The sequence below is a fragment of the Patella vulgata genome, chromosome 3 (genome assembly GCF_932274485.2).
Source record: "Patella vulgata chromosome 3, xgPatVulg1.2, whole genome shotgun sequence".
In the NCBI taxonomy this organism is placed as follows: Eukaryota; Metazoa; Mollusca; class Gastropoda; family Patellidae; genus Patella; species Patella vulgata.
The window spans coordinates 36,457,636-36,471,666 of record NC_065881.2 but is presented as its reverse complement, the minus strand read 5'-3'; the positions used below and the strand labels follow the sequence as shown (position 1 = coordinate 36,471,666).

The 14,031-nt window shown below is 33.7% G+C and overlaps 1 protein-coding gene across 2 annotated transcripts in view; it reads right to left on the bottom strand.

Moving 5' to 3' along the window:
- LOC126816706 (sodium/hydrogen exchanger 8) overlaps nucleotides 1–14,031 on the bottom strand; it is a 62,478-nt gene that overhangs the window by 32,600 nt on the left and 15,847 nt on the right. For both annotated transcript variants that reach the window (XM_050543450.2, XM_050543451.2), the window contains exons 3-6: nucleotides 10,389–10,469; nucleotides 10,086–10,135; nucleotides 1,938–2,021; nucleotides 1,429–1,530 (exon numbers count right to left, since the gene is read on the bottom strand). In XM_050543450.2, the coding sequence (XP_050399407.1) occupies nucleotides 1,429–1,530; nucleotides 1,938–2,021; nucleotides 10,086–10,135; nucleotides 10,389–10,469 (317 nt within the window). The remainder of the gene's footprint in view (nucleotides 1–1,428; nucleotides 1,531–1,937; nucleotides 2,022–10,085; nucleotides 10,136–10,388; nucleotides 10,470–14,031) is intronic.

Here is a 14,031-nt window from a genome sequence, read left to right as displayed (position 1 = left end):
CATTTTCAACTTCAAATTCAAACGTTGAAGATAGCTATTCCATGGGGGGGAATAGAAAAACAAGGGTGGTAATTGTGTTATTATTTCCGGGTCAAAGAATTTTTAAGAGGGAGAATAATACCTATGATCGTATAATAGTGAGTTGACAACCTATTGAGCAAAAGACATAAAAATAATTATGTTTTGACTTTCTTAGAAAATATGAAATTATCGCTTTAAATATGGACAATTTTCAAAAGGTGTACCTGTCGTTATTTTTGTGGTAATCACATACATTAAAATACGACATTTTCCACAACAAATTACCAAGAACTATTTTTGTTGAAGTCTAGTTATATTAAAGGGAATGGAGCTTATAATTAACCCGTACCCTACGGGGCCTCAATTGACCCAATTCTGGCCAGTTTGTTTCAAAATGAATTAAGAACCCTGATGCTTACCCATCTCAAACATCTTGAAACAGAATGTAGTTTGAGATTATTTTGGGCATAATTCGTGATGTCATCATATCGCGATACGTATCGCGTATCGGTTTGCCGTATCATCAATACGTATCTATCGAAAATGAACTGTATCGAGTGTCTGATTATATTCCTCTCTTATAACAAAACTTGCCCGTTGTCATTTTGTATTTGATGTTTGAAAATCTTAGAATGTAACAGTCGTCCTACAATGTCGACTGCTAAAAAATAATACTATTAATAGCACTCGTCATAGTCATACTTTAGCTATCGTTAATCCAATCTAAATACTTCTCGGCATTTCTAACTGTATTCTACCTTGTTTATTATTTACTTAAAAACGTAACGACCATTCAAAATATAATCATAAAGGCTAGAAAATGACATTAATACTAGATTCGTTACGACATTCAACACGTTTCATATCTTGTAATTTCTCACAAGAATTCTATTTTGGTTTTTAGTTAAATTAACCAATCATAAAAATTCTACTTGGAAGCGAGGAATTATTTCTTTATTGTCCAATCAATAGAAGCCTTCCAATTTACTTTATTCTATTCTTAGTAACATTGTGTAATCGTATATTATTGCCATCTGTCGCGTACGCAGGGAAACAGAGTATTGTTTTGTATATTATCGTAGATATATATTGAATTAAAAAATGTTTCAAATGAACCAAGTTAACCAGGTAAACAAATAACAACGGCCTTAGATGGTTTAAATTTTCATTAAAGAATTGTACATGTCTATGAAAAAATTCCTGAAATTTTTGCGCGTGTAATGCCTTTTAGGCGAGTATAGCGTGTGCACGAGTAATGACTCGCACCTCCATGACAAGCTCTGTTTTATGTTTAAAATTGATACCATACAGTTAAACGGTTACGGCTATTCGAATAACAAAAAGTCCTAACCGTAGGAGCATCATCAAACCTCTGAACACCACTGCACCAATTGTATAGATAATTACCTGCCCTAACAGATATATACCACCAGCAATAGTTAAAGCAGACAATACCGTTCCAAATACAGCAAACACTAATATAGACCCTATATTCTGGAAAAAGTTACCCTGTAAGGAAAATAAGATATAATGATGTTACATAATGTGGTCAGTAGATGTAAATATTGAAAACGCAGGTAAGTACAATTTCACCCGCTCTTCAAATAATGGAAGGATTTAACTACCTCTTTTTAATATTATATTTTAATTATTTTGGCATTATTATTGAATCAATAAGTAGGAATCTTGCCAGAGCAGTAGATTTATCATCCACTGTTTTTAAAATTTATAGTAACTGGAAACTTCTTAGTTTATAATTCCAAAAAAAAACATATGATACCATTATTGCTTGTTCTTGTGAAACAGACAATTTAAGAACAAATGAACATAAAATGTCCATTTCTGCTAGTTATTCTAAATCAATATACTATGCAATAAAAATATAAGTAAACATGTGTATATACTGATTGTTTTACCTTGTGTAAATTATAACCAGATTCAAATATAATTGGTGGAAGTAGTACAATAAAAAATATCGTAGGTGGGAAAGCTTCTTCATTCTGAAATATGAAATATAAAAATTAACAAGCGGTTGCCATGCAAAAAAGCCCACATTTTGCAAGAGATGGACAGAGAACAAGCTAAAAAATAAGAAGCGATTTTTCGTACAATCAGGAGTCATAATCTAGGAAGTTACGGTCTGATTTGCGTGAATATCTACAGGAACTGGGATCTTTGGGATATAAACATATATTTCAAGTTTCATCAAAATCGAATAAAAATTGTGACCTCTAGAGGGTCCACAATCTTGGTATTACATACTTTTATACTATTTGCGTACAAGGAGTGGCCATTTTCTCTGGCAGTTTCATTCCGATTTTTACGAAATTCAAACTCAACCATCATTATGGTGTAGCGGTGATATATTTAAACGTTTTTTAAAACTGGATAAAAATTGTGACCTCTATATCGCACACAAGCTAAAAACGTGATTTTTCGTACAATCAGGGGCCATAATCTACGAAGTTACAGTGAGATATGGGCGAATATCAAAAGGAACCAAGATCTTTGGGATATAAACATATATTTTAAGTTTTATCAAAATTGGTTTATAAAAATTGTGACCTCTAGATGGTCTACAACCTTGATATACCACATGTTTACACGAAATTCGAACTCAACCATCATTACGGTTTAACGTTTTAAATCGAATAATGATTGTGACCTCTAAAAGGGACCACAAGCTAAAAATGGATTTTTCGTACAGTCAAAGGACATAATTCAGGAACTAGCGATCCGATATGCGCAAATATCGAAAGGAACCAAGACCTTAGGGTTATAAACATGTATTTCAAGTTTCGTCAAAATCGGATCAAAATTGTGAGCTCTAGAGAGTCCACAACCTTGATATACCATATTTTTACACTGTTTGCGTACGAGGGGCGGCCATTTTGTCCAGCAGTTTTCATTCGATTTTCACGAAATTCCAAATCAACCGACATTAAGGTGTAACGATGATATATCCAAAAGGTTTTTTAAATCGGAATAAAATTGTGAGCTCAATAGGGTCCACAAGCTAAAATACGGGATTTTTCGTACAATCAGGGGTCATAATTCAGGAACCGAGATCTTAGGGAGATAAACTTATATTTCAAGTTTCGTTGAAATCTGATAAAAATTGTGACCTGTAGAGTGTCCACAAAAAAATAACGAAAGGACATATAGGGACTACACGCTAAAAACGTGATATGAAGGTAAAAGAAAAACAGCGGCTGCTAGGCAGGATACGCCCACATTTTCGAGAGATGGATAGAGAACAAGCTAAAAAGAACGTGATTTTTCATACAATAAGGGGCCATAATTCATGAAGTTACGGTCCGATATGCAAAATATCGAAAGGAACCGAGATCTTTGGGTTATAAACTTACATTTCAAGTTTCAACAAAATTGGATAAAAAATTGTGACCTATTTAGGGTCCACAACCTTGAAATACCATATTTTTACGCTATTTGAGAACGAAGGGCGGCCATTTTGTCTGTCAGTTTTGGGCCGATTTTCAGGAAATTTGAACTCAGTCGTCCTTAGGGTGTAACAGTGATATAATAATACGTTTTTTTAAATCGGATAAAAATTAAGACCTCTATTGGGTCCACAAGCTAAAATGTGATTTTTCGTACAATCAGGGGCCATAATTCAAGAAGTTAAGTTCCGATATGCGCGAATATCAAAAGGAACCAAGATCTGTGGTGGTACTGAACAACTCCAAAGCTGTTTTAGGTGGTACAGATTTCAGCTAATCTAGCCTAGCTTTGGTCTAATTATTAGATAACTCTTGTCAGGGATACTCTACCACTATACAAATGTCTGGCAATTACATAGCTCTGTCAGGGGTACCCCACCACTAGAAATGTCTGTCAGAGTGTTTTTGTAATACCTGAAGATGTACGGTACAATGCAGTAAGATTTTCGTGTGGTACACTTTTGAGCTAATCTAGCCTAGTTGGGGTGCATGGCATTTAGGGCGTGGAATACCACACCCACCATTAGAAACCCGACAGACTTACATTCTGATGATACCAGATATACATACATTGATACCATATAGGAGAAAATTGGTACACTTTTCAGCTAGGTTGACCCCCTGGGCTCCCGGCCTAATATTTTTACGCTATTTAAGAATGAAGGGCGGCCATTTTGTCTGTCAGTTTTGAGCCGATTTTCACGAGATTCGAACTCAGCTTTCCTTAGGGTGTAACAGTGATATAATAATACGTTTTTTTAAATCGGATAAAAATTTTGACCTCTATAGGATCCACAAGCTAAAAACGCGATTTTTTTTTGACAATCAGGGGCCATAATTCAGGAAGTTACGGTCCGATATGCCCCAATATCGAAAGGAACCAAGATCTTTGGTTATAAACTTACATTTCAAGTTTAAACAAAATTGGATAAAAATTGTGACCTCTATAGGGTCCACAACCTTAATATACCATATTTTTACGCTATTTGAGAACGAACGGCGCCCATTTTGTCTGACAGTTTTGGGTCGATTTTCACGAAATTCGAACTCAGCCGTCCTTAGGGTTTAACGGTGATATAATAATACTGTTTTTTAAATCGGATAAAAATTATGACCTCTATAGGGTCCACAAGCTAAAAACATGATTTTTCGTACATTCAGGGGCCATAATTTATGAAGTTAAGTTCCGATATGCGCGAATATCGAAAGGAACCGAGATCTTTGGGTTATAATCATACATTTCAAGTTTAAACTAAATCGGATAAAAATTGTGACCTCTACAGTGTTCACAAGCTTAAAACGTGATTTTTCGTACAATCAGGGGCCATAATCCATGAAGTGACAGTCCGATACATGTAAATATCGAAAGGAACCGAGATCTAAGGGTAATAAACCAATATTTCAAGTTTCATTGAAATCGGATAAAAATTGTGACCTGTAGACTGTTCACAAACAATTGTGGACGGACGTCCACATGAAAATGTGGGAGTGTAAAAATTCATTTACCGTCTCTCCACGATGCCACAAACACTATCGTCTAAAACAAAACTACTTTAAGTTACACCATTCCAATCGAAATATTTGTAGAGGTTTCTTTCCTTGTTTATTTCTTTATTCAAAAACATCCTCCTCTCTCCTTCAATATATTATCATCAACCCGAGAATATGTCATCAAAATAACATCTTTTCTCAGACAATCGTCAAAAATGGCACTTTTCTGTTTCTCGTAATTTCATGCGTTTTGCAAGATTTCTACTTTTATTTTTCAGTTAAATTGACCAATCACACTATACTGGGTTGTTTTATTCTTTTTTTAGTAACGTACTTTATAAATATGTGTCATTAGACTAATAGAAATAGAGCCTGCATTGAATTATATTTATCGGATATACTGAAGTATAAACTGGTTGAAATAAACAAAGACCACAACTTTGAATATTAATCAAGTTAATCCTACATTTATAATCTGATTATTTTATCGTGGGCCTATATAATATTATCGGTCAATTTTTCTTGGTATACACCCGCACAGTATTTATTAGACAATAGACTAGGATAACAGTCACGAATCTCGATAATAGATTGCTAGCGTGGAGTTGAAAAACATTCGTCTTTTATACCGCTTCGACTTATATATGGATGGAGGTCGGAAAAACAGTAAAATATGACGATTTGACTTTTACTCCACATCGAATTACATGTATACCCCGTAAAATACGGCACTCAACTCTGGAAGTAATCTACAGGAATTGTTGAAATTTGACAGGCTTTTTCGTTTTACTAATTTAAATAATGCATATAAATTTCATACAGATCAGATGATCACTTTTGTCATTCAAACGTTCACAAGGTTCACAACCACCATAACTCTAAAAATTATTGATGGAAATTACTAAAAGTCAATAGACCTCTGTTTCACAAATTTAAATGATGCATATAAATTTCATACATATCGGATGATAACTTTCATCAATCAAGCATTAACAAGGTTGAACAAAGTGAAATGAGGGCCATGACTCTAGAAGTAATTATTGTAAATTGCTGAAATTCAATAGGCTTCCTGGTTTCACTAATTTAAATAATGCATCTAAATTTCAAAAAGATCGGATGATAACTTTTGATGTTAGAGTGTTAACAAGGTTCAATAAAGTGAAACGAGCCATAATTCTAGATCTAATAAATTTCCTACAGATTGGCAGATAACTTTAGATGTTAGAGCGTTCACAAAGTGCAACAAAGTGAAACAAGGGCTATAACTCTAGAAGTAATAAACAGAAATTCAATAGGATTCTTCTCTTTACTAATTTAAATGACGCATGTAAATTTCATACAGATCGGCCTATAACTTTTGATGTGAGAGCGTTCACAAGGTTCAATAAAGTGAAACAAGGGCCATAACTCTAGACGTAATGAACAGAAATTATTGAAATTAAAGAGGCTTCTTGGTTTCTCTAATTTAAACCATACATATAAATTTCACAAAGAATGGGTGATAACTTTTGGCGTTAGAGTGTTCACAAGGTTCAATAAAGTGAAACAAGGGCGATAACTCTAGGCGTTATAAATGGAAATTGCTGAAATTCAATAGGCTTCTTCCTTTTACTAATTTAAATAATGCATATAAATTTCAGAAAGATCGGATGATAACTTTTGGCGTTAGAGCATTCACAAGATTAAACAAAGTGAAACAAGGACCATAACTCTAGAAGTAATATACAGAAATTGCTGAAATTCAACAGGCTTCTTCCACTATTCGACTGGTACCGTGGAATCTCGGGTAAATAGCGTTATTATCTAATCTATGTAGAATTATTCATAAATATCATTGAATTTGGCCTAATAGCATTCAATTTGTCCTTGTATACAACTTAAATCTCAACGTGCAATTTTGATTACCAAGCGTTAATTGACTAGTGTTTAGTTTGTCGACACGTGTGTAATTATAAGCGTCCCGCTTAATTTTGACGACTGTTCAATAATTAGTTGGACCGTTCAATTTCCCGAGTTGTGATTAAAATTAGTCAAGGTGTCCAATTACACCAGGTATTCAATTCTGTTGCCGAACATCCAATTTCACATGCGTTGTTCAGATTTTAACGAAATGTTTATATTGAAGGAGTTTTAATATAGTAATGCTGCCGTGAAAACGTGTACATGTATAATGTACAGGCCGGTTTGAATAACAACAAAATGAGTTCGGTAATCTCGGGAAAACATTTACCGGCATTCTGTATCGGTTAGGATAATTTTCTAACGCACTGTACATGCATATAACGTCGGCCAAAATGTATGCAACAATGAACAACTTACAATTTTTTTACAACGTATCATTACATCTTCGTTTATAACTTAGATGTAATCCATCAATTATTGGCTGCTATAAAATCCAAACTTTAAATTATATACGTCATACGATGAGCTTGCAGCTTCAGTTAATCTAAAATCATTCATAGAGCACTCGATCCACTCCACGGGGCGCTTAACGGTAAGTCACATGGTCAGAAACGCGCCAATATTGGGACTATTTTCTTAGTCTGCCTGTGTTAATCGGCGACAAATCTCCGCTATGACAATATACATCTACTTTAAATGTCGCCCAATTCATTTCGGTGGAAGCGGATATTGAATAAAGCCATTTTACACACGTGTACATTAAATGTCGCCCAATTCATTTCGGTGGAAGCGGATATTGAATAAAGCCATTTCACACACGTGTACATTACATGCGCATGTCATATATTTATACAATGTCCCCGAGTGTGTTGGCCTACATGTAATTCTCGCCTTCACTCCGTTATAATTTTCCTATTTTGAGTACAATTTCTGAATGATTCCATTCTTTTGTACGTCCAACTTCCCGAATTCCTACTGCATATACATGTACCCTGTGTAACTGCAATCTATAAGTTTATACATACATGTATATGTTTACGTTTAAAATCTAGATATCAGAAGCTCGAAAGTTATACTAGACGGTGAACATGCAAGTTTCTTGATTGAACCTGCATTTGCTTTTGTATGTAAATCGTGATTATAATTATATAACTGTACGGCTTGTTATGAGATCCCATAATTGAACATTGTATCTTTATAATATGTAAATATTGAATAAATATTGTTAGAAAAAAGGAGAAAAAAAAAATAAACCTGCATCTATATTGCATAATATCGGACCCATATTTATCCTTGCTATTCGGACCAACCCAAAGGACCACACGGACCAATCAAATTACATTATAAGGCTTGACTTATTCATTTTAAAAATATAATACAGACAATATGTTATTAATGATTTTAATCATTAACAACATATTGTATCATAATACAAAGAGGCGAACAATTTATAGGTGAGTATATACATAACTTTAGAATATCCGCTGCCGGTAAGTACATATTAGCAAATATATATCTTTATTACATCAACAATTTAATTGTTTTTCTTTGATGTGCTTCATGGTGAAACAATACGACGGGTAAGTACATAACACTTTATTATTTCAAAGAAAACATATGCATATTAAAACAAACACTTTTATCAATTATTAAAACAACAATTAAAACAACACTTTATTATTGATCCGAGTAGTCACATTAATACAAACACAAATATAAATGTATTAAAACAACACTTTATTATTGGTCCGAGTGGTCCTTTTGTATGGTCCGAGTAGTCTTTTTTGTTTCGTCCGAGTGGTCTATTAGTTGGTCCAAGTGGTCATGCATTCGTACAAGAGAATGGAATCATTCAGAAAGTGTAGGCTACTCAAAATAACGGAGTGAAGGCGACAATTAAGTAACACATCGTGGACATTGTATAAATATATGACATGCGCATGTAATGTACACGTGTGTAAAATGGCTTTATTCAATATCCGCTTCCACCGAAATGAATTGGGCGACATTTAAAGTAGATGTATATTGTCACAGCGGAGATTTGTCGCCGATTAACACAGACAGACTAAGAAAATAGTCCCAATATTGGCGCGTTTCTGACCATGTGACTTACCGTTAAGCGCCCCGTGGAGTGGATCGAGTGCTCTATGAACGATTGATTTAGATTAACTGAAGCTGCAAGCTCATCGTATGATGTATATAATTTAAAGTTTGGATTTTATAGCAGCCATTAATTGATGGATTACATCTAAGTTATAGACGAAGATATAATGATACGTTGTAAATAAAAGTTGTAAGTTGTTCATTGTTGCATACATTTTGGCAGACGTTATATTATATGCATGTACAGTGCGTTAGAAAAAAATCCTAACCAATACAGAATGCCGGTAAATGTTTTCCCGAGATTACCGAACTCATTTTGTTGTTATTCAAACCGGCCTGTACATTATACATGTACACGTTTTCACGGCAGCATTACTATATTACAACTCCTTCAATATAAACATATTATTTCGTTAAAATCTGAACACCGCATGTGAAATTGGATGTTCGGCAACAGAATTGAATACCTGGCGTAATTGGACACCTTGACTAATTTTAATCACAACTCGGGAAATTGAACGGTCCAACTAATTATTGAACAGTCGTCAAAATTAAGCGGGACACTTATAATTACACACGTGTCGACAAACTAAACACTAGTCAATTAACGCTTGGTAATCAAAATTGCACGTTGAGATTTAAGTTGTATACAAGTAAAAAATTGAATGCTATTAGGCCAAATTCAATGATATTTATGAATAATTCTACATAGATTAGATAATAACGCTATTTACCCGAGATTCCACGGTACCAGTCGTATAGTGTTCGTTTCCCTAATCTATATATTTTAGGTGAATTTCACAAAGATCGGATGTTAACTTTTGGCATTAAAGCATTCACAAGGTTCAACAAAGTGAAACAAGGGCCATAACTCTAGACATAATAAACAGAAATTATTAAAATTAAATAGGCTTCTTCATCTCACTAATGTAAACAACATATATCAATTTTAGAACAACTGGATGATAACTGTTGGTGTTAGAGCGTTCACAAGAAATCGTGGACGATTGACGGACTGACAGACGGACGGACAGGGGCATGGCAATATACGTCCACATTTCCATGTGGGCGTATAAAAAAACATATTATCGTAAATAATATTATTACCTTCCAGTTACCAAATTCAAACAGTGATAGAAACAGACCAATGAAAGCACCTGAAATAAACACAAATATACCACATCTTAGTATATTATGTATATTATTAAATCGAGACTGAAAGACAATATCACTTTATATATCTGTAAAAAGAAATGCCTGAGTATTAATAAAAAAATGAAAATCATATTAAAAACTACACTAGGATTAGATCAAATTCAACTTGCAGTATTTCACACTTTATTTAATTTAAATATTGACATCACATTCATTTTAGTTGATTTCTTGGTGATATGGAGGATAACAACTTACCAATCAAAACCATAGCAACACTTTCAGGGACATAATGGAATTTTGTTTGTATCAACAAATGAACACACAGTATACATATAGCTGAAACAAGGAAAACATAAACCTACTGAAATACAAACATAAATCAAAGTGAAAAGGTTTACCGAAAAATCAAGACATGTTAGCTTTAATATAAAATATTTCAATTCAATATATTGTCATCATCATAAAATCATCACCATGCTTAAACATGGTTCCTCCAGGAATCTCATAGCAAATATTTCAGTTTTATAGATCTAATCACGTCTGTATAGTAAATGATTATTACTATCACTATTAGTAATAGTAACAAACCCATTTTTAGTGCTGTACAAACAAGCCTTTGCCATGCAAGATAAGTCCAAATTTTGCAAGAGATGGACTCAGAAAAAGCTAAAAGATAGGTTGCCAGGCAACGAAACATACGTCCACAGCAGCTAAATCGTCCGGGCAGTCAACAAGAGTTGTCGCATATTTTTACTTTTTTCGGTAATGAAACATTTATAATTATAATACACTAAAATCTCATTAAGAGTAACAACTTATGAAGTAATTATCAGAAAACCATTAGAATTTGTTTGGTTTTTATAAAGTTCTGCCCCATGCTAACGCTTAGTGTACAAAACTTTTAATATTATGGATTTAGGTGTTCAAGTCATAAAAATTTACTTGTTCGTATCAAGATCTTAAACTCTGTGTATCAATCTGAAGTCAATCAGATGAAAACTTTAGCCTCTTGAGCATCACAAGATTTTTCAAAGTGATCAAGGGTCATAACTTTGGCAGTAATTATCAGAATTCTTTGAAAATCAATAGGATTTTTCGTCTCATGAACTCAAACACTGTGTATATATTTAAAGTCAATCAGATATTAAATTTAGCCTCAAGACCATCCACAAGATTTTTTGAAGTGATCTGGCAGTAATTATCGTAAATTGCTGAAAATCAATAGGCTTCTTCGTCTTCTGACCTTAAGCATTGTGTATAAATATAAAGTCAATCGGATATTAACTTTGGTCTCTAGAGCGTGCACAAGGTTTTTTGAAGTGATCAAGATCCATTACTCTGGCAGTAATAATCGTAAATTGCTGAAAATCAATAGGCTTCTTCGTCATTTGACATTAAGCACTGTGTATAAATTTAAAGTCAATCGGATATTAACTTTGGCCTCTAGAGCGTGCACAAGATTTTTTTAAGTGATCAAGATCCATTACTCTGGCAGTAATAATCGGAAATCGCTGAAAATCAATAAGCTTCTTCGCTTCATGAGCTTAAACACTGTGTATAAATTTGAAGTCAATCGGATATTAACTTTAGCCTCTAAAGCGTCCACAAGATTGTTCAAAGTCATCAAGGACCATAACTCTGGCAGTAATTATCTGAAATCGCTGAAAATCAATAGGTTTCTTCGTCTCATGACCTTGAACACTGTGCATCTTGAACGTCGACTCCCTATCCTGATTAAATCCTTTTGTTTAAATGTCTTCGCAATTAAGACTAACAGCATGGGTATTGCACCAATCATTACATAATATGGGATCTATAGAAAGCATTTTGGGTTGAAGGGTAGTGCGATTATCTCTGGCAATAAGCACAGAAGGCTTGTAGAATTAATACACATGTGTCAGAAACTAACAATATGTCTATTGTGTAAGACAAAACGTGAAAATAAACTAATAATTCGAACTTTTTATTTCTTTTTATTATTATAGAACGACGACTCTTTTCGCTGAAGATCAAATAAAACCTACTAAATACATTTCATGCTTATTCTTTGATCTTTTATACACGGGACATTTCTGTTATTCAAACCAATCGTCACGTGAATGACTACATAACAAGTTGACAGTTCATCATTGATTTGGGGTTCATGTGGAATAGACTCTTTGGTCGAAAAACAGTTATTCTTTTCTAAAATAAAACAAGTGCCTTGGATTTTTGTGTGGATTTGATAGCAGTTATAATTAACTAATATTCTCTTACATCGGAAACTTGTGTTGCGTTCATTTTTACGGTAAGTACGAGCTTACGTCTGACTTGAAAGCGCTTTCGAATCCCGTTGCAAGTTCTATTTATGTCTTACTTCTATTTGTAAGACCGATAACCAAAATACCTTTATAGTTTTAAATTTAAAAGTCTATCTTTGCCATAATTCAAGAGTAATTATTAACGATACACTCTTATTAATACAGTAAATATGCAAAACAATTTGAACACAGCATAAATATCTAAACTGTGTAATACATGTATAGTCTTTTGCATACGTGTCCTTTTAAACGTTCTAGACATGCAGCTTTACATGACTGGTTGGAAATATAACCGCATATATATCGTGCAGAATATGTGAACACGCGTGTTCTCACTATACAACGTTGACTAACGCCTCCGTATTATTAATGAAAATATTCAACATTCATAACATCGTGGCAGTATATCGTTTTCACATCGATTGTTTATGACAAATAAATACCATTAATTTTGCATGTAAAATTACACCGAGGCCTGTATTTATGATATCCCCATTCTTTATTAAAAATTAAACTTAAATATATGATACAATTCCTTTTTAAATTGGCTTTCTCTGAAATAAAGTTTGGCAAAGTTATGCGTTACATATAAGCATGAAATGTATTTAGTAGGTTTTATTTGATCTTCAGCGAAAAATGATCGTCGTTCTATAATAATAAAAAGAAATAAAGAGTTCGAATTATTAGTTTATTTTCACGTTTTGTCTTACACAATAGACATATTGTTAGCTTCTGACACATGGGTATTAATTCTACAAGCCTTTTGTGCTTTCTATAGATCCCATATTATGTAATATATGATTGGTGTAATACCCATGCTGTTAGTCTTAATTGCGAAGACATTTAAACAAAAGGATTTAATCAGGGTAGGGAGTCGACGTGTACACGTAAATCAGATGCATGAGATTTATCATTCGTGGATGTGTTGTCAGTGTGGAAAATACTGTTTTAAATGGATATATAAATACACGTTTTATGATTGTGGACGAAACGGTATGTGCATCTCAAGAAAGCTTTGCTTCGGAACCGTCCCGTCGCCATTAAAAATCCAACATCTGTTTCACCGTAGTGATCTTGAAAAATAATCCACGGATAATGACAGGCATTACAGATACCTGCCGTCGTATGAATCCTGAAAAATAATATTTCACCGTATCGCAACAGGTCAGTACTAAAACTAACACTTATTACAGTATTTCAACATTGTGCTGCAAAACTGAACGATGACTAACAACTAAACACATCGTAATATCTGAACATCGCACGTGAAATTAGATGTTTGACAACAAAATTTAACACCTTGCGTAATTGGACACTTTGACTGTTTTTAATCACGGCTCGGGAAATTGAACGGTCCAACTAATTATTGAACAGTCGTGCTATTTAGACAGGACGCTTATAATTCAACACGTGTCGAGAAACTAAACACTAGTTAATTAGACGCTTGGTAATCAAAATTAAACAGTGAGATTGAAATTCGATAGAAGTACAAATTGAGCACTATTCGCCGAAATTCAACAATATTTATGAATAATTGGACACAGAGTAGAAATTAACGCTATTTACGCTAGAGTAAACGGTACCAATGTTACAGTGTC